General features: G+C 40.9%; 1 protein-coding gene across 5 annotated transcripts in view; it reads left to right on the top strand.

Moving 5' to 3' along the window:
- The window catches only part of GNAS (GNAS complex locus), a 949,043-nt gene that overhangs the window by 485,110 nt on the left and 441,377 nt on the right, over positions 1 to 22,556 (top strand). For 2 of the 5 annotated variants that reach the window (XM_078651836.1, XM_078651838.1), the window contains exons 2-3: positions 18,947 to 19,019; positions 21,933 to 21,977. In XM_078651836.1, the coding sequence (XP_078507962.1) occupies positions 18,947 to 19,019; positions 21,933 to 21,977 (118 nt within the window). Of the gene's footprint in view, positions 1 to 17,892; positions 17,912 to 18,946; positions 19,020 to 21,932; positions 21,978 to 22,556 lie in introns of those variants that run through there. The other 3 variants (XM_078651839.1, XM_078651837.1, XM_078651840.1) reach the window with 2 other exon arrangements.

The raw sequence follows: 22,556 nt of genomic DNA, 5'->3' as shown, positions 1-22,556 counted from the left end.
CCTAACGTCCCTCCTTAAAGTGGTGCTAATTCTTCATTATTATTAAGGTTCCCTGTTTTCCGTTTTTACAGATTTTTACAGATATATACAGACAGAAACCCATTCATTTTCTTGTCTGTATTTATTTTTAAATGTGGATAAAAACGGAAATTGGGTGCTTTTTGAGTGATTCTAAATACACTTTTCAGGACTGCCTGCCCAATAACTGTGTCGATTACGGGAAAGTGGGTTAAAAAAGAAAGGGATTTTAGTAAAGAGGCTTAAACTGCAGTACCTATGCACAAGGCTGATACTGAAATGTGCATATCTTCATATAAGTGCATTGATTTATCTTCTGTGGGTGTTCACAGCATTGAAACCTGGTAGGCATTCAAGCATGACTGCTTATTTATTGGTTAAATACATGTGGAAATATACCAGTTTCAGCTTTATTTTTCCACAAAACCCATAATAAATATGGATAAAATAAAGTTGGCAAAAAATAAATATGGATAAATACAGACGGAAATGACAAAAAAATAAACACCATAAAACCGGGAGCCCTAATTATAATCCAGAAGTACAAGGCATATGGCTGTAGCGTGTTTTATGAAATCTTAAGACAAGCAATGCCTATTGATCAAGCACTGTTCAAAATGGCCTTTATGATAGTTTTTTCTTTCTTTTTCATTGTATTAGTTTCACCATTTTTAAAGTTTTTTTTTTTTAATGTTCGCTGTACTTATGTGAACTGTTATGGCAGCATTTGCCGAATAAAGAAAGAAGTTGGTATTGGTAGCGTGTGACACATGCTGCCTGCTGTTTTAAGGTTTATATACATTTTCTCTTGCTACTTGTTGAAGGGAAACATCCTACCACTTCTGTGATAAACAGGACCTTGCTTCTTAGCGAGTGGCAACATGGCTACCTGCTGACACTGTTAAAAGTGTACATTGCATGTTGCTGGATAAGTTGGGATGTAACTTTCTGTTGAATTTGAGGGCATCCGGTTCCTCCTGTTGCAGGTTGATTTGGAGTGGGCTTGATGGTTACACTGCCATGAAAGCCGTAAAGAAAATCGTAGTTAAGTAAGGTGTGTCATCCGGTTATACTGTTTAACGCAGCCGAACGGAAAGGGCCCAATGATGAAGCATGCCACCAAGGGGTAACCCTGGTATGTGAGGGTTTTATGAAAAACTTTGTTTTTTCCTAGGAATGGTTAGAGACTTCAGAATTGCTGGGTGCTTGTTTTGTGTTATACATCTCTTTTGGAGGTCGCATTAAGCTCCTTCCTCTCACTCCCTCTTTATTTTTTGTTACAAAGACAGTGAATATGCCAAGTTTTTAGTATTAATGGGACCAAAAATGATCCCACAAAAGTGCACAGACAACAGCCTAAATAAATGACACTTTCATAATCAAAGTATTCACCTGGTTAATGAAAGGCAGATACAGGAGCCAAGTGACAAAAGTAATCTGCGCTCAAAGTGGATCACACAGTGCTTAGCAAGTACTGGTTGTCTGCGAAGCTAGAAACCTATGGCCAATGGGATCTCATTAGTTGGTGTTAAAATTTAAGAGACAACACTAGAAATTTGAAGAGTTATTTATTCCTGGTTCAAAATTCTTTGATGGTTAAGGCTTTTCAACCCTAGGTGATTGAAAGGGCCATCATCAGAAAATTATATTTAGAAGGCCAGAACATGTGGATTTCCATTGAAAATAATACCATTCACTGATGAGGACAAAAAACAGTCGTAATTGGGGCGTACCAAAGGATTCAAAAAAGCTATAAAAATGAATTAAAAAAAGAGGATTCGGCAGTAGGGGCCAGCTGCCGACTACTACTGGTTGAGATAAGGAGCAATTCACCTGCTGCCCAAAAAGATGGATTCACTTTTTGGTTTGCAGGAAATGAGTTAATTGTTCAGCTTGCTGTTCGGGACAATCAATCAATGGTTTAAGCGCAACAACTCACCTGACGGGTCTCAAGGCGCTGGGGGCGGGGTAGGGGGTGCGCAGCTCCTGGACGTTCACAGTGAATAAGTGCTTTGGAGGCGGCATACAGTACTTGTTGCTTCTGAATACGTACAGTGGTGCCTTTCCAATAGTGGTGAGACCCATTTGTATAATGGGGACCTGCTAAGGATGGTGTCATGGCAGTGGTCCAGTTCTCCTGGATAGACTTTTTATAATCTTTGAAGGTGACCCCAGCCCCTGTTGGGTGGAAGGGATTGTGTGACCTTGACATATACTATAGGTATTTGTTGGGGCATTGGACAGTTATGATTTACCTGTTATTTGAAGGAAAAGGGAGCAAGAACTGCTGGGCAAAAGCTATTGGTGAAGCAGGGGCCTCGTAAAGGCAAATGGAAAGGCTTCAAATTCTCTACCTATTCTTAGTAGATGCCAATTGAGGTGACATGCACACTGCTTTTTGATGAGGCTTGGCCCGTATCTAGAAGGGACACCACAGTTTGCTGCTAGTTTGTTAGGGCTGTCTTGGGAGGAGAGACTTTTTTTTTTGGCTTGGTAAGGTCATGACTTGAGGGGAGTGCACACTATTTGCAGCCGCTGTACCAACGGAGAAGTGTGTCTCAATGGTTAGAGCGGCAGACCCTGATGCAGAGGTCTAGCCCGGGACAAGGGTTCAATTCCCGCCTCGGTGGGCCTTGGGCTCAATTTCCTCGGACCTGATAATTCTCGCCTTGGTGCCTATTCTAATCATGGGTCCCACTCTGCAACTCTGGGCAATAGCTTGCTTAATCTCCACAACGGCCCCAACAACGCTAGGATGCCTGGCTTCACCTTGGGGGTGCCCAGGAGTGGGCACTTCACAGGGAAAAGCCAGGAAGGGTTCCACAGCGGTATTCGTACAAGCGCCGAGATACCCCAGCTGGGGTCGATTCGTGCGCTATACAAATACACTACATTACATTTACATTTAACAGCAACCGTATGTCACACAAGCAGGCTGCTGCTTAATATGCTTTTCCATGGTAAAGGGTAAATAATGTTGGCTGCTGCTGGTTATGGGTGAACCATGCGAGAGATGAATCTGATGGATGGCTAAAATAGGAAATGATTGGTGAATCCATTGGGGTTAACTTAATGCTGCCTAACATGGGCAAGATTTGGAATAGCTAGAACTATAAATGTGTCGGTTATGTTTTACGGGTGGAAGAAAGCCTACGTTGGTTCATGAGAACAACATCTAGATAAGTGCCAGTCGTGTGAGTAGAGAACAGAGATGACTCCCATTGTCTAGTTTCCCTGGTTAAAAGTTAGGTGAGATGTGCAGTGGGGTTTGTTGATGGTCACATCCAGAAATTGGGAATGTACTTGGAGCTTGTCCCTGCCATGGTATGTGTAGTGCTTGCTCCCTCAAGAAATGACCCTCGGTTAACCATTGCATGTTGATTTTTGTGTCCCATCCCTGGGATATTAACTGACTGGAAGAGGGAGAAACACTTAAACAATCAGCTGCCGTAGATAACATAATTTCCCAGAGATGGGCCAGGAGAAGTGGCAATAGCACTCCAATATGTGTTTAACAGATGAGCAAAGAGTGGAGGAATACAGCTACCAGTTGATGCTGGGTAGGGTCACACATGCAAAAAAGAAGCAGAGAATTCTGGGTAGTTCCAAGTTTAGGTGGAGAGAAGCTCCTATATAAAGCACCTATAACGCCAGTGACACACTAATTTTGCTCACAACAAATGTCTGTTTTTCTAGCAAAGTTGTTAAGCATAGGATTACAGCTTTGGATTGGCATTTTACCAACCCAAATCTGTAATACTGTGCCTGGAATGGTAAAAGGCTTTTGTCATTTTACAGCTCGGTATGGATGGCACTAGCTATTCCTATGCTTAAAGATTTCGTTGTATAAATGGCAAAATACGTAGTCACTTTCTAGCTCGGCCTGGCTGGCACTGTGCTAATCCTATGCATAAATACTTTGTTAGAAAAACTGACACTTGAGGTGAGCACATTTAGAGTGTTGCTGGTGTTGTAGGGTGCTCTATATAGGATTTGCTCTCCATCTTAACTTGGGACCTACCCAAAGTTCCCTACTTCATTTTTGCATCATGTATGCAGAACTCTAAGCCTGAAATGGATTTGTTATGTAGGGTCACACATGCCACAAGGTGGCGCTGGGCCTTCTACTGCTTGAAAAGTCCTATGCCTTCATAGTCCTTTTTGTTGTTGCTGGGTGGAAGATTGAAGATGATAGTGCCCTGATGGTTGTAGAGCGTCTTAACTGTGGAATCAGGAGCAGGATTGCTATGAAGAGCATAGCTGGATGTTGAGATACCTAAGATATAAAGTGGGTCTGAGAGTGGGCAGTGGTAGAGGGATGGAAAATAGGGGTTTAAGATTTCAAGTAAAACATTGTTGAGGTTATGTAATTTAGAGGGAAAACACTTTTCTTTACTTGTGGAAGACTGTCTGTGTTAGGTGCAAGCAAACTAACTGTCCAGCGACAGTGCACAGTCAATAAACGAATGAGTAAATTAGGATCTCACAATGACCCTTTTGACCGTCCTCTGCTGGTCTTGGCCTATAGCTGAAGCAAGGACCGTTAAGCATTTCACTGGACTAAAAAAAAACTCTGACCACAATTCACTCAAACTGAAACATTTTAGTTAAAAACTGTATGTGCAATTTAGAACCGGACACAATTTAGAACAGAACACCAACACTATGCAACTCTGTACTCCTGTTAAGAAACAATACAAAATGCACAGAGGCAACACAAACATTTCAAGGCATAAATGCACAAAACATCAATCGATCTGGACTCTTCAATGATTTCAACATATGGGGCCCGATGTAGGTCGCCAAATACCGGCCGTTACCGACCGGTATTTGGAGATGTAGGGCCATGTTAAAATACAGAATCAGTAATTTTACCGATTCTGTAAAATACCGAATCGGTAAAATTACCGATTCTGTATTTTGACACTTAGGTAGCACTGCAATAAGTGCTACAGGGGTCTAAGAATTCGTTATTTACCACCAACTAGAAGTTGGTGGTAAATAATGAAAACACTTTAAAAAGCATTTTTTTTGCTTTTTAAACAGTGCCATGTTGCAGACATACATGCCCTTAGGGCATGTATGTATGCAACATGTGCACCCATACACATTTGAGGGGTGCAACAGGGTGTCAAAGTGACATCCTGCCACCCTTCAATGTTTCCCCCATTTACCGAATCGGTATTTACCGATTCGGTAATTGACATTCATTCCTATGGGCAGGAATCAATGGCAATTACCGAATCGGTAAATAATAATTACCTACATCCCGATTGCCAGTTCTTAAATACCGAATCGGTATGATTCGGTATTTAAGAATCGGTAATCTGGGATTACCTACATCGGGCCCATGATCCTTTAATAGCTTCTTAAACCACTGGTGGTGGAATACAGCCAACGCGTTTCACCCCAAAAAGGGGGCTTCCTCAGGGCAAGTTTCACAGCGCACGAATCTTTATACTGATCAACTTCACTCCCAGAATCATCCTATCTCAACACTTTTTAAAAAACTGTGAGGCAGCAATCCATAGGGAACGGATATCCACACGGAAACACTTTCAATAGGTCTCCCACTAATGCAAGAAGGTTCACAGTCTCTTAAAACACGATGCAAGTTCAACAATAAGTAAAACATATTCCAAGAATCCAACAGTTTCTTCTAGTCACTATGATAGGTGACTCTCCGAAAACGTACTTCGCACTCGTCACTGCATTTCAGCCTGTCTGCTTACGAGAAAACCACCGATTTTCTCCGTACCCTATGGATTGCTGCCTCGAGTTTTTAAAAAAGTGTTGAGATATGATGATTCTGGGAGTGAAGTTGATCAGTATAAAGATTTGTGCGCTGTGAAACTTGCGTTGGCTGTATTCCACCACTTTCAGTGGTTTAAGAAGCTAAAGGATCATCTGTTGAAATCATTGAAGAGCCCAGATCGATTGATGTTTTGTGCATTTATGCCTTGAAATATTTGTGTTGCCTCTCTGGACATTTTGTATTGTTTCATAATTGTTTGGTCCTTAGGAGGAGGGCAAAGTAATTCTTGAGAAGACTTACATTTTATGTATAACAAGGTGGTGTGGCTCTTAAGTATCCCTTACTGCCGTTTTACTCGTGTTAAGACTTGCCTGGCTGTCTGATGCCATGAATTTTTGTTAAACTTTACCTTCAATGAACCTCACCTGATAATGTTTTCCCAGTAATTGGAAGGTACATCTATTTGTTGCATTCTGGGGGTTATTGTAATAGCTTGCATCTCGCTACCTTCCAATCGGGAATTTAAAGTGAAGGGTAAACAATCCCAATTCCCATGTTGAAATGGGCCAACTATTGGCAAACCACTTGGGGTGAAAGAGGACATCCTGCGAAACTCTGTCTACAAAGTGGAATTTACTTTTCTATTTTGTCCTCATCACCACCACAAAATGAACATATATCTATCTCCCTCCTGTACCTATGTCTGATAAGATTGCATTTTTTGAGATGCAGTTTTTGACTCTGTTTTATTTATAGCCACCGGCTTATCTGTATTTGTTTTGTTTTGGTATCTTTGTGGGTGTAATCATTAGATTTTTTCTGGTGTGGAAGATCCTACACCTTGAGCCCAAATCGCTTATTTTATTTGTTTTTTTTGGTGTGATTATTACAGTTTGTAGCTGGTGGTATATTCATTGTTAATCAATTTCATGAAAATCTTTTGTCATGCTAGTAAAATTAAATAAAACATGAATTTCTTTTTAGCTTTACTGAGATTATTTTCTCTCTTTTGGCTCAATTCCCCCCCAAAAATGAAATGGGGCTTACCTTTACTGTTTTAAAACTGTATAACGTATTTCATTCAAGTAAAGCTTGAGTTCTGGACAACTTAAAAACATGTCAATATAGTCTACCCCTGGGGCCCCACATTTTCCGCATTCCACGTCTTTGATTTTTTTTCCTTCTACATTCTACTTCACTTTTGTGAAGTCCAATACATTATGCAGAGTGTAAAGAGAACGTTCTTTTAATGCAGCATAATTGCCAGTTGCATGCAAAATGCTTAAAGATACTGGACCTACGTGTTTTTCATATCTTAACTTGGCAAGCATTCTTCCTGGATGGCGTATGGAAGTGCGTTATACATTTTTGTCACTTTTATCTTAGTTGGTGAAATATTTCTCCATTCCAACTCAAAGTTAGCGTGATGCTTTTGTATCAATTTTTCAGTTCATGCCATGCTTGTGGTTGGATATATTTGAATTTTGCTATTTATTTTCTTGAGTTTTATATAGCTCTGGCTAGACCCAGCGGTATCAGAGCGCTTTACATGAGGAGAGTTACATAGGTTACAAGTTACACATTGTTACAGAAGGTACGTCAATTACGAGTTACATCTGCTGGTTCATGGCGAGTAGAAGGGTAAGGGGGTAATGTAAAAGGGCGACAGGGAGGGAGATTAAGCTGAGAATTGGCACAAGGAAAAACAAAGCAGGCAGGGGTTGAGAGATTCAGGGGCGAGAGGAAAGGAAAGAGGGAGGCAAGCAAATAAAGAAAGAGGGAATAGGGTGGGGGAGGGGGTAGGAGACCCAGCGAGGAGACGAGGAAGTAACTGTGTCTGATGTGCGGCTGGGTGGGAGATGGCTCACCGCGGTAAAGGGATAGTTTCCAGTCTTCCACTTTGTGTGATTCCCTTGTTGCGGTGGACTCTCTCAGCCGCGTCGCTGAGACTGTGTGACTGAGACACTGGCTGTGTCTTAACTAAATTGTCCCAAGAAGAGCACATTCTTGCATATCAGGATGGCTGTAAAAATCCCTCCCTTTCAGCCAGAGTTCTAAAATATTATTTTCATACTTCTATCCTTTTTTTTGTTTGTTTGTTTTCTTTTGTGTGTGTGTGTTTTTTTTTTAACATCCCCAGTATTTAGAAGGTTGCATGACATTAGGAATTTGTGGGACAATGTGGAAGGGACTTAATGGACATGTGGTTGATGTGTTAATGAGATGTATGGTTTGTATGAGGGAGATAAAGTCGAAAGCCAGTAGAGTGAGAACATATCGGGAGAGTAAGATGAAAAAGGACCAGCTGAGGGTTTTTAACCCAAGTGATATGTGGATCTGATTGGAGTCTTCTACAGCAGTGTCATTGCTACTTAGCAAGTCCATGGTAGAGATGTAGGAGGGTTGTAGAAAGTTGTGGTGTGCCCGTTTGTGCATTTTTCACTTTTGTTTTGACTAAGGCATTGGAGCTAGATCCTTCTGGGGTAGCCATTGTAGTAAGGCATTGAGAAGCTTGGTGGATTGCACAGTGGTAAAATATCACCTTTTGATCCTGATATTAATTTCAGCATGAAAGGGAGAGCGTAGTATGGTATGTGATTGGCAGAAGCAAGCGGAAGAGGCAGAGCTAAATGTTGTATGGTTAGACTGAGAAGCAGTTGTGCATGGATAGACTGTAGCAGTGCAATTCACCATGGCCTGAAGACCAATGTAGTCTCTGCATACTGAGTAGGTTATGACGTAATTTAGTTGAGAACCCTAATGACAACTACCTTGGAATCTTCAAAGCATGACTTACTCGTTCAGATTCATGAGAGATACTACTACTGAGACAATTGGAGATATCCCATTGGTGTCTTTCAAAATCTGTAGGAAAAAAAATGTGTGTGTAGGACTGACTTGGAGGTAAGGATAATAGTGTAGATTTAAAGAAGCTTGGGATAAGGGTTCCTTGCCTTTCACCACTGCACAGGCACTGGTGATTTCGCTGCCGAAACCCGGAAGGGATCATGCGGATATGGCTAACTACCGCCCTCTTTCGTTATTATCCACTGAGTATAAAATACTAAGTAAAGTACTGGCCAACAGGCTACTACCTACCAGACCTGTCACGGTTGATCTATGTAGAACAGACCGGGTTCCTACCGGCACGGAGCACATCACAAAATATTAGGAAAATACATTATTTGATGACGGAAGCGCCAAAGCGGTTTCCTCATGCAGGCTGCCTCTCCTTGGACCTTAGGCAGGCATTTGATTCCATAAGCTGGGCATACATGTTCCACGTGTTACCGAAATTCGGAATTCCGAAAGGGTACGTAGACTGGCTACGCCTACTGTACAAAGCCCCAACAACGCGTACCAGAACCAGAGGACACATATCGGATGAGTATAGGATACATAAGGGAACCAGACAGGGCTGTCCGTTATCGCCTCTCATATTTATTCTAGCATTAGAACCATTAGCAATAAAAATGAGGCAGGATTTTCTAGAATGGGGAATTCCGATAGTGAATATGACACACCTTTTCGGCATACGCTGATGATATCATTGTATACATCAGCGATCTCCGATTGCCTCTAACCCCAATATCGGATTTGTATAAACAATTTGAGGGGCTGTCGGGTCTGGCTCTAAACACTGCAAAATCTCCTGCATTTTTCTTCACGGACCGTGTAGATGATGTGCAAATAGATTTCGGTGACGCAAAGCTTCAGATAGCACAGACCACATTTAAGTATTTGGGGATCCAGATTTATAGGACTAATGCGGACACGTTGGATGGCAATCTTAATAGAGCGATTAGAGCCCTAAGATCTAGCGTCGCATTCTGGACTGCACGGACATTGTCCGTAATGGGGAGAGTAGCGATTGCGAAAATGGTGGACTGTCCCGCTTACTGTATTATTTTACTAATCTGCCAATAATGGTGCCACAGGCCACTTTCAACTTACTAAACACTCTATTAATAGATCTGATATGGGGAAAGGGTAGGAGGCGTATCAGCTTGAAAAAACTGCAAGTGAGTGCCCTTGCTGACGGACTGCGAGTTCAGGACATCCGCAACTATTATTACGCTTGCCAACTGCAGTGGTTGTCATACTCGGTGGTGGGTCCTAACCTGCAGGAAATAGGGTATACGTTGGAGGATATAGATAATGGAAGTCTGCATGCTCTGTTACTACCTAGACATAAAATGCCAAGAGACCTACCCCCCTTATTGGATACGGCGCTTAAATGCTGGACAGCGGCACTGCAATACACGAATACACCTACTGCATATACCAGTAATATTCCACTGTTGGTAATCCCGTTGGCAAGCGGTACACTCGCCAAACGTAGATTAGCACCTTGGTAGGAAGCGGGGGTCAGCACGGTGGGTGATCTATTCAATAATGAGACGTTACTGGACCAAGATGCCTTTGTGCATGAAGCAGGTGCCCCGGCTCACCTGTACTTACTACATGCTGCACAGTTTCAGTATGTGAAAAAACACTGGGCACCGCAGAGGGAACCTCCCAGCAATGAACTAATAAAGATGGTGCACTATATGGGGAGAGGTAGACACTTGATTCGCTGGCTGTACAATGGTATAAGCGCCCACACAAGGGTCGCTTTGGAAACATTAAAAACTGCCTGGGTGGGGGATATAGGTAGGAACATTACAGACAAGGAATGGACGGCCATAATAGAGCATCCCTGAAAGGTATCGAGAAACTCCAAATTCAAATTTATTCAAACAAAGGTATTGCATTGTGCTTACTTGTCCCCAAGTAGATTGGATAAGATGTTCCCACTAACGCAACATGTCTGCCCACGATCTAAGAGGGAAGGAGCAGATCTGTTACACATGATATGGGCATGCCCGGTCATAAAGGGATATTGGAATATGGTTAGGAGAATAACTGGGGCGGTAACAAAACGCGAGATACATGATACCGTGGAAGAATACATTTTGGGGCTGTACAAACATGTTTCATAGACCTTGCATTAATATTAGCACCCTCACTATGCGGTGGAAGTCGTATAAGCCTTTCAATATATTGCATTGGTGTACAGAAATAAGATGGAGCAGTGCAGAAGGTGCAGTATTGCGCAGGGAAGAAATAAGAGGGTTACGTAAGATACCGATATCGTTGGAATGGGAAGTTATGCTGGCAGAGTTAAGGCAGCTGATATAGACCAGACTGATTAAAGACCTTCCTCAATGAGGTCAAATATGTCGCTTGTGATTGTATGTGAGTGCAACAAATGTGTAGTTGTATGTAAACCTATATAAGATGCAACTGTAAAATGTTGATGATGGTTCTACTGATGTGTCATAGATTGGATTCTGCAATCTGAAAGTTCGGGGTGGGGGGAGTTAATGGGGATAGTTAGAAACGGGGTAATCATACTGCATCATGAATAATAGAGCACATGGCATAAAAATGTCTAATGACTTGTAAATATGGAAGATTATTGTCTATCAATATGTCAACAATGTAATTACAAAAGTAGAGGAACAAATGTTGTACATGCCAACAACAAAAGTCAAAACTTTATTGTGCCAATGTGTCATAAATTGTATGATCCAAAGCAAAAAAGCCAATAATTTTTTCTTTTTAAAAAAAGATAATATTGTATAATAGCATTTGGAGAAGGCTGTTTGTAATTAGAGTGGGAAGGGGCTGGCTGGGTGGAATGATATGAAGAAAGGGCAAGGGGTAAGGTGAGTCCTCCCCTGGCTGTAGATTGAGTGGCAGGTCGAGAGTGATGGCAGGCCCCGAAAGTCCTGCAGGCTTTACAAAGTCTCCTATGTAGAATGCAGTAGGAGTGCCCCTCCACCGTTCACACATCTGCAAAGCTCTAAAGCTGATATCCCAGGCTTTAGGTTTGTTTTGCTCATGCGTGCTTGGATAAATAACAGACTTCTGTAGCTCAAGCCCTGTCTCATACGAAGCGATGCACTGCAGCTCTCATGGACTGTCTTTAGCAGAGTCTTGGGTCAGCAATGTTTGCAGGCTAGAGGTGCATACATGGAGCGTGCGTAAATACAGGAGCAGTAGAGCTGCTGAGCAGCTCAACTGTTCGGGGAGACTTGGACAGCTTTCATAGTAGGCGAACTGCACCGGCGTATAGTGTCATGCAGTAATGGTTATTTCTCCGCTCTAGACATTATCTACACATGTTTAAAAACGTATTTCATATAGTGACCAGGCACCAGGATATACTTTTATCCAATTCATTGGGACTTGTTTATTGGCCTCCTGGGATTCAGATTTGAAACTCGGACCTTCATTTTACGCATACATAGTTGTTACAGGCCCCTCCTCCTACAGAGCTATAGTTGAGCACTTTATATTGCAGGTTTTTCTGCTTCAAAAGCAGATCGCACATGCTGTCTGTGATAAACTCAGCATTGTATACGGAGTAAAATCAATTTCACAAGAATCGGATCACATGGTCAATGTGGTACACATGAGTGTAGTGCTATGAAATGATGCAACACTTGACTTTTGAATCATTGATATGGGTGCAAGTGGGCACGGATGTTAACAAACCACTCTGGTGTTCACACATTTAGAATCGTTTTGTGTTTTTAGTCTTTGTGGCATTCTACTCCTAATAAATGCTGTCATATTCTCATCTGGCTGGTGTATTTCATATCGGTGAAATATTATATGCTGAATAGACCACACTGAATTTTAGTGGGGGAAAGGAGAGTCTGATTTATTTTCCATATACTGTGGGAAGTTACAGATCTTTGCCTCGGGCAGGCTGATCTATATGTTGGATTGAAGAAACATTAAGAGGAAGTGAAGATTGAAGAGCAGGACTGCTTTGTTGCATGTTGGAAGGTTGAAGAGCTGAGGTGGTGTGAGCTTTAGCATGGAGGTGTGAACCAGAAGAGAGTAATTCCTGTTGGGAAGGATAATTGAGGGTTAAGGCTGAGAGTAAATGCATGAGAAGAGGTTTTAGATTGGACTCGCAGTAACTACATGGGTATCATACAAGATAATGGGCCAATCACCAGTTACTTGTGACTTGTAAAGAGATGTGCCCCCTGCAGACACATTCGTGCCTGGGCACCCCAAGGGACAATGATATGGTCAGTCTGAAGGGCATCAGAGAGAAGTGTGGGGAATTGGTAGTGTCTGGCATGAAGTGAATGTGTATGAAGTGAATGTGTCTCACAAAAAAATGGAAAGATGCTTGCTAGAGATGTTTATGGTAGAGTTGTGCTCCTTCATGGAGGACCAGGAGAGACATGATTGGCTGTTTAACAGATTGGCACAAAATGTAGAAGCCAAATGTAGAGTTAACTTATGCAAAAAACTTCAGACCTATTTCTAATGTCATGACTTTAGCCAAACTACTTGAGAAATGCATACACACACAACTCTGTAATCACATCAAACATGGTCAACTCCTCAACCAATACCAATCAGGCTTCAGATTGGGACACAGTACTAAAATTGCTCTGACAAACGTTGATGACGCCATGAGACTACTTGACCAGAATGAAATTTGCCTGCTTATACTTCTTGATCTTTCCTCTGCATTTAACACAGCCAAACATGACAACTTGATTGATCTTGAAAAAAGGATGGGGGTTAACAGGCCTAATTTTAAATTGGTTTGCCTCGTTCCCAAATAATAGAACACAGAGAATCAACTATTTACTTCCTAATAGTACACCGGACTCAATTGGAGTGCCTCAAGGATCTGCACTATCACCCGCAATCTTCAACTTGTTCATGGAAACTCTCACCGAAAATCTGAACCGTTTGAACATAACACTATCCCATGTACGCCGACTATATTCAATTGTACGTGGAAATGTCCTCACTGGGTGATATCAAAACTCTTAACCCTGCACTTGTGAATACTCAAAATTGGGTAACTCACAATCACCTTATGTTAAATACATTCAAGACAGAATTCCTCCTGATTGCCCCCCACAATCATTCTACTCCCATTCAAGACTGACTCAAACAACTAACGGCCCTCAATAGCGCTCCACATGTTGTTGACTCCACCAGATCATCCGGCACAACTCTGGACAAACACCTGAACATGCAATACCACATCATTGCAACAACTAGAGGAGCCAATCACCAACTGAACACTTTGAGAAAAATCAAACCATTTCTGCCTCCTGATGACATGCAACTGGCAGTTCAATCCCTAGTTATCTCCTCCTTAGATTACAGAATTGTGACCCTGGCAGGGCTTCCCAAAGCTAGACTGGCACTCATAAAGGCTACTCTGAAGCCAGATTCTCTACAGCTTCAAGAAAACATGATCACATCTCTCCAGAACGAATTCAACCCCAGTGGCTCTCTTTCGAAGCAAGGATTCAGTTCAAGATAGCCTGCTTGACGCACAAAGCGTTTCATTATAACACACCAATTTACCTTGCATAAAAACTTGAACTATCTGGCTTGAATTGAGCACTAAGAAGCTCTAATACTCTATTGTGAAAACCACAAAAATTAAAAAAGAATAGAACTTCTAACCGAGCCTTCACCGGTCTTGCTCCAAAAATATGGAACGCTCTTCTTTGCGAAATCGGAACTAACCCTTCGATTGACACTTTAAAAAAACATAAGTCAAAGGACTGCTCCTGAATTTCGAACTGCAACTATTGACCTGAAGCCACCCAAACTAACCTTTACTTCTTGTTTACAGCAATGATTTTAACATTCAACGATTAATTTGTTCTGCTTTATACTTTCTATGGTGTTGGTTGTTCTTTTTTCGCATTCTGCTCACCACATTTTTATTAGTATTTATACCTTTTCCTGTTTATCTTGCATGCTTTTTTTGTACAGTGCTCTGATACCCTGACGAGTCGTGTTCATGCTATTTAAAAGCTTTCAAATAAATAACAAAAATAACTACTTAAAAATCCAGCGTGTGTGAACAGTGCCCTGAATTAATCGACTTGGTATTTCTCTGTTATTAAAAGTAGTCACTTAATGAGATTTCAGTGAGCAAAGTGCTGTCACAATTTGAATGAAACAAGACTGAAAATGCCTCTGATGGTATCAGGCCTAAGGCTGCTCCTTTGTTTTCAGAGCAGGGTGTCACCATTTTGGAATGGCAAATACTCAGCTTGGGAGCTGAGAATAATCCTCCACTGACACTGTAATTGATGGGTGAGCAACTTTCACGCCAGTGGCTCAGCATATAGGAAGTCCCAGTCGTGCCTTAATGGCACTACTGTGCTTGAAATGCTTTGATTTTGTAATGTGTGCCTTTTATTTTTACTTTCAAAGTACAAAAAAATCCCAAAAACTCACTTTTTAGGTATGTTGTGTCAGAATTATGAGTTGGAATGGACCACCTCCGCTTAGATTTTCTTAGAGCTTTTGAGTACTGCTCTGTTTACATATGATCCTCGCTCTGGTTCAACGGTGCATCTGATGTATTAAATGCGTGTCTACCTATAGTTTTACTCTATTTCTCTTTATCCAGCTCTCTTGCTTACTAACACTGCCACGTGATTTTATTTGCAATCCCCTCAAGTATTTCTAGTTTCCACTTCGACCAATCACTCTATCTACTCTTACTTTGCATTAGCCCCTCTCGCACCGCTCTTGATTCACAAAGATTTTTTAATATTATTATGAAGTGAGCATATTATTAGTTTTTTGTCAGCTGCTGATTCTGTTTCGGCTCATACTCCAACATGTTGTTGGGAAGAGAGCTTCTGTATTTGTTTGGTTCTGTGCAAGGCATGCAAATACCATGTAGTCTTGCTGCCATATATAAAAGTGCACATAAAATACTCACTTTAGTTCTTGTACTAGTGAATGGTTTAGTCTCCTTATTATTAGCTCTCCTAGCTGTGTGTAAATGTAGTCTCTTAATGTATCATCCATTCTTGTAGATCTTTTTTTCCTTGACATAATTTAGTCCCCGCCTCTGATAGGGATTTTATATCCAGACTGGCATATTCATTCTGAATGCGAGTACTGACCCTTCATGTTTTAAGATTGTACCTTTCTTTCCCATTGAAAAGTGGGTCACTATTTCCATGATTTCAAGCGATTTTCAACCGTCTGCCAATTTTCTATTACTGGCAAAGACCCTGTAAGCCTATTTGTAAACCACCTATTGCCCAGGTGCAGTTTGAAGGCCTTGTATTCCATAATTTCATCTCAAGTTCCTTAACACTTGATAGAACTGGTTACCTATTTGGGCAGTGCGTATAGTGTTGTGTATCTGGATCTGTTCTCGGCAATGAATCTCTGAAATTTACATCCCGCTTTTGAAATGGTTCTGTTAAATTTATATAAACAGAGGAGTGTAAAAGAGGACTGTTTTTTTTTTCCTGCGTTCCTCCATCTTTATCATTTGTGTTTCTCTTACTCCGCCATTTCTTTTTGCCTGTGGATGACATAGCGTGAAATATATTTTCCTTCTATGGTACATGGTTTTATTTGCATGCCTCAGGAAAAATGTACGTATCTGTGTTATGTTAGTCTTGTTTACAACTTAATTTTCGATCGCCTTTATAGTTGTAATATCGAAAGATCTAAAACTGAGATGGTATCCCTGAAATTGAAGAAATACATATTTTAACTTCTCTCCTCGTTGTTTTGGAACAATATTTTGGAGAGGTTGGTTTCAAAAGGGATGAGGTGGAGTTTTTTTGGATTCCAGATTGGGTAATGCAGTTCCGAAATTGCAGTTGATGTCCCACATTTGCTTTTTATGAGTGTGTAGAATTACCCTGGTGGCTTCCTTAATATTCGTCTCCTGTTAGTGCAATGATTGCCAGATTGGAACAAAGCAGCTTTGATTACTACTGCCCCCTTAATAACATACATATATGGCATTTTTTCAAAATAATTATTGGGGAATAACTCTGGTGCAGAGTGGGTTCAGAGAGAAGCTTTATTGGGAGGTTCTGGAAAGCCAGAATGCCTGGAAGTATTGAATGTGAGTTGTCTTCAAGACCTGGACAGCAAGGGATGATGGACTGATTTTCTAGTAAGAAAGCATTAAGGGAGAGTTCAGAGAAAGGCATAGACTTGAAGCCAGAGCATGTTAGACTTCTGTTTTCAATAATCTGGTTGAATTTCTTTCTTTTGACCACACTCAATAAACAGAAATCACGGCTATTTAACTTACCTACTGCCCATGATTAATGCCTTACACTGGCACGCTGCTCCGAACCCAAAGTTAGTGGTTGCTTTAGTGTTTATTTGGTATTGTTAGTTGTTGGCAGTAGCCTTATGCTTTCAAGAAAACCATTCCAAGCATTTACTGCAGTTTTTGTTGGCACGTGATTTCGTATTGATAGTTGGGAGATTAATAGATGAGATGCAAGAGACTAGGTATTGTTAGGTTGTACGGGTAAGGCGAGTGTCTGTTTTTATTATCAAATTTTGGTAGTGGGTAGGGGCATCTTTATTTTGGGATTTCAGCCTTCTTAGTCCACCCGCAGGCATGTTGGGATGCCGCGATTAAGAAGCAGAGCACCGACAGGTTGACAAAACTCGAATTACCTGTTACATAAAGCGTGAAGACCGTGTTGTTTTTAAAGTCCTCATGCTTAAAGTTGCAGAAAGTGGCAAATCTTATTTGTGGTATGTGCATGTTATTTGTTCGTGCATGTAGATGAGGGAGACTAGGTCCGCCTTACAGTGGAAACCATACGAGGTAGTCTAAACATAAATTTGTCAGCTTTAGACTTCGTTCAAATACCACGGCCCTCTTACACCGTGCATACAAGGTTGCCGATTGGCATTTGAGGGGAAACTTTCTCTATCGTCAGTGATTTACATAACGCGCTTCGACGCCTTGTCGGGGTTAGTAAGCGCTATATAAATGCAATAACAATACATGGAAATATAAAAGTGCCGGTACTCCCTATTCAGAGTACCTTTTTGCTCCGGAGAGGTGCCAGTATTGCAGAGGTACTGAGAAGCGCAGCAACTCTCCCTTCCAAATTAAAGACGTGTGGGTACTCGGCACCTCACCATTTACCGTATTGAGCGCGCGCACTACTGGCGCAGATGTCGAGACTGACCTCACAGTGGCCGTTGGTGTGACGTCGGTCTCGTGTTGGCGGCGCGCGCTCTGAAGTCACTCTAGCTCGGGGCCGTTAGTGTTACTTTTCCATAAAGAAGGAAGGGAGAGACGTGAGTTGAGAAAAGATTACAGAAATTAAAACTTAGTTCAAGCATCCGACAAGCTACTAAAATACAAGCTACTAAAATGTCATTGTTGTAACAGCCATGTACAGAAATTCTTTAAAAAACATTTAAACGGGAATATTTATAACGGAGAGGGCGCATATCTGGTATTTGATCACATCGTGATTTCTTGTGAGAATAACCGAAAACCATTCTACTTTGAATTGACGGCCTTAGTTCTGATGATAAAAAAAACAAAAAAAAAAACGTGCGACTCGCCAACACTGTAACTGTGTCCATGTTGACGTGACACCATTCCACTGGCCTCGCCTGTATTACCCCATCTCATTTTATTATTTTTCTTAGGTTTGTTCTGACATTAAGTGAGCGGCAGTGCCTTATACATTTCTTCAAAAACAGAGCGTACAAAATGGACGTGTGCACAGCGAGTGATCTGCGGGAAAGCAATGCCGGGCTCCCTAGCAGCGAGTGCTGCATTTACTACCGCATTTCTGCAATAGCTGAAGGTCTGGTTCCTCCTTGCAGGGAGGAGCTCTCAGCCCAGCAATCACTCCCTCCACCTTGGCTTCCCCTACAATATGTCCTGCTTTTCGTGCCAAGAAAAGCGATTTCGTGAAAAGCGGCAGGCCCGCGTAGGTGCAAACGTGATGTGTGCTGCAGACTGAGCTGCGCTGATAAAGGGACGCTTCAGTGGCCATTTGTAAATGAAATGTCTGCAGTTAATACTTCAGCTGGTTCGGGTAGTGTGGTTATTTTTTATGTGTGGGAGAGCAACCTTTATCTAAACTGTTATTTAGAAATTGTACCCTTTGTAGGTATTAAGTGTTTCTTTGCAGACTGCTGTGTATCTTTGAATTAACTGTAAGGTGTGTTGCATTGAACTATTCCGTAGTGGATTGGGAAATTTGAATTAGAATAAACTATCCGCAGTGGATTAGGAAACTTGAATTAGAATAAACTATGTGATAATTCATTCCCTTTCCAAGTTTTCTGAACAATTCTTGCTTTTTTTTTGTTTAGGTGCTGGCGAATCTGGAAAAAGCACAATTGTAAAACAGATGAGAATTTTGCATGTCAATGGCTTTAATGCTGAGTAAGTATTCTTATTTCTTTGCCTGATGTATATAACACCAGTAAAGTTGTATTCTCTTGATTGAGTTCACATTTCTATGCCAAGTTATTGAAATTTATAAACCACAATAAGTAAGGTTAATGCCCTCTAAACCTGTTCCAACTTTTCTTCTCTGCTTTTGTAAAATTCGGAACTGGTGAATTTTGGTCGTTTTTTATTTTGAAAGTTCACAAACATGTTTTCACTGTAATCGGGAGTATTATTTTGTAGTTTATTTTTAATTGTGTATACCAATGAATTCTAGCACATGAAATAAATTAAGGGGTGATTGGAAATTTCTGAAAAGCAGTTTGCATTTGAATGTGCTTTTGTTTGTAAAAGTTTTAAAGGCCCGGAACAGAATTGCCGTCCAGTGTTTCAGTCGTGGCTATTGGCATCGGGATAGCCGTTTTAACCAAAAATCCTACTTGATAAAATTCGATGATCAAATTGCATAATGTCAATGAGAAACATTGTAACCCCAAAGTAATAGACGACGTGTAGCAGGAGGGCATCGGCTGTAATGTAAGGACATATTGATATTGTATGTGCACGTAGGGAAATACGTTCCTTAGTTTTTTTTCTTCTTCAATGTACAGTTGTATAAAAATAAATATCTGAAATAATGTTCCAACATTATTGAAGAGTGGATGGCAGCAGCACAAAAGTGGCTGTATTTAGTTTCCCCGTTGATGCTGATGTCACAGTGAACGATGGGCTTTTTGTGGTTCATTTGCCACCAGTCTTGTTATTCACAACAAGAGACCTCCTATAGCTAGACATTGTTTGAAGAGCGTAAAACCGGAAACACTTCTGTGTTCTAAGTCATTATTTATACACAGGTGCTTTGAGGAACTATCTAGCTCATTATTGAGTAACATCAATTAGACTTGGTGTATGCAGCTTCTTTCAATATAATGGTTTTGTAGTGGAGGCAAAGTGCTAATGCAGAGTCAGAGTTCTAACTCACAGTTTAAAGGCTTTTTCTCTGTCGGTTACAAACTAGTGGATAGGAGGTTCATATGACTAAAGAACGCACATTTTTCTCACGTGGTGTATTGCTTAATTGTTCTACATTGTTGACGAGGACTTGAGCTCCTTTACACAACTGTTACGGAAAGCATTTGTCAGTGAAACATTGAAAACAATAAAAGATGCAAAGTACACCACTTTACACCACTATTCTATGTGTGTTGGTGGAACCAAACATCAAGTGGATTGCTTGAAGTACTCACCATGCTCAGGATAACTGCTAAGTCGAGCTGTGTACGTGAGTGCTTCTTCCTTTCTGTATTGGCCCCATACTTGGACTTGTCAAAGCTACACTCCTGCATCCTACTTCAAAAACACATGAACAGATTTGGTTTTGTCTGATGTATAATGCTCTTGAGTGGACTGTGACTAGAAGTGTCAGACAACATATGACACAGCCTTATTTATTATGAGTCTATCTTACATACCTGGGATTCACACAATTGGGCTTGGGGTTACTCAGTATCAGACACTGTTTTGTATTGGGAGAGTTTAACATATTTATTTTGTGAGAAAGTAAATGGTTGAGTTTCTTTTCAAAACAATACCAATGACAGCAAGACCGTTTGGTGTCTCTGCATGTTTCATTATTGTAGTGCTAATTGTTTAGTTAGAATTTGAATTTGGCAAAACGTAGAATGGGCACACGCTTTTGAGCCCATAATGAAATTTGGGAAGATAGAAAGCGTGTTTGACCATTGTGCCATAGTTTATGGGGCAAACCTAAGTGCAGAGTGAAATGCATCCTTATCAGTGTATTACTTGGGCACTGGAGGACAGGAGCTCTTTGAAAATTTACCTTAGTTGTCTAATGTTGAGGCCAGAGGTGTTGATGAATTTGAAGTTTAAGTGAGAAAATTGAACAGATGATACCACCCTAAAGTAAACTCAGTTTTTTAGCAAGACTGTATTCCAAGCTCACATGTTAATGGGAATGATAACTTTAAGCATCCACTTACAGACCGGGCCAACAACAGATCACTTAAGCACAATTTAAGGTCTTTCATCTCAGTTCCAGGTTTAACAGATTTCATCAATTTCAAATCAATCAAAACCAAGTTGAAGAAATTGTAACTTGGGTTTCCACAATATAGTTGATGGCCATGGGCTGTGTTTGATACTGTAACTAAAGTTTATCAAAGTGCTTTGTGCTCAGTTTTTAAACTGCTTTCAAAAACTTGAAATACAATTCAAATTTAAGATTTGTCTTTAATATCCCCCTTAAAACAATCATATGAAAGACCTTGTTCCCATACGGGTTGCATATTTAATTGCTGCAGCAAATACTTTTTTCTCCAAGGCAAGGGGTTGCTTGCTTAATGATGGGAATCCAGTTCAATATTTGTCTGAACAACCCTTTTCTGTTTGGTGTAATTGGAAACAAAATCAAAGAATAAAAGACTTCACCATAAGAGAGTGTTCCTGCAGATTGAATGAATTGTAAGCAAGTTTCTTCTTGTTCGGCTGAGCATGGGAGACCGAACACTGATCTGAACATTTTACATTGGCACCTATTCAGCAGGACATCAAAAAATTGGGGAAATACTTCAAGTCCCTATGTCTGCAGAAATAGAACTCCAGTTCCTTCTATTAATGGAAATCTAGAAGAGCCGTCGGGATTTCTTCAGTTTTTTTGCATGTGTTTGCACTGAAATCTTATTTTCCATAACAACCAAATGTTGTTTCAAGTATGCCTTGTGCTTAGTGTATGAAGGCCATTTAGCGATGGTGAAGACCAAAAAAGAGCAAAGTGGAATTTTGCTGACCTAGCCTTGATGGTGCGCGAGTGCATTGAGTATTGTAATATTGACAATGTTTATAAGACGAGAACGTCTTCCATGGTTTGTCATCATTTACCCACAGATACCTGGGCGAAAAGTGCGGTGGACAGGGTGTGACTTCACTCAGGTGAGAATATCACTCTTTACATTCTGGTGGTGGTGGATATGGCTTCAAGGTTACAGAGGTGTCATGAGTCAGAGACATAATCGCAGGTGCATCGGAAAAGTTTCTTGAAGTGATATTTAGCCAAGAAGTTTGTCCCACCAAAATGTTATTGCACTGTTGAGATCCGTTTACCTTTGGAGAAATGGAACATATTTTGAAGGTGTGTGGGATTGCTCAAGAAAAGTGTTATGCCATTCTGAATCTAATGGATAACTGATGGGTTCAAAAGGGCAATTAAAGTATACAAGTGGAAAGACGTAAGGAAAATTGCTAGAGTGTTGGAAATTAGGTAAAGTGAAAACTCTGATAGGAAGGAGTAATGGGTCGAAATTTATCAACCCCTGAAAAATATCAAATTGTGTAAGAATGTAGTGAATACACAAGATAGGAGAACATAGAATGAGAATTGGTTGATAAAGTGGAGGCCTGTAAAAGTGGGTCATGTGCTAAGATGTTCACGCCAGGGTGTACACTAATGAGTGCAAGGAGTCAAGGAATGGTGGTGGATAAAACAAGGCCACAACAGGAAAAGGAAATCCC

The sequence above is a fragment of the Lissotriton helveticus genome, chromosome 7, assembly GCF_964261635.1.
Source record: "Lissotriton helveticus chromosome 7, aLisHel1.1, whole genome shotgun sequence".
Classification (NCBI taxonomy): Eukaryota; Metazoa; Chordata; class Amphibia; order Caudata; family Salamandridae; genus Lissotriton; species Lissotriton helveticus.
This window is presented reverse-complemented; position numbering and strand designations above follow the sequence as displayed.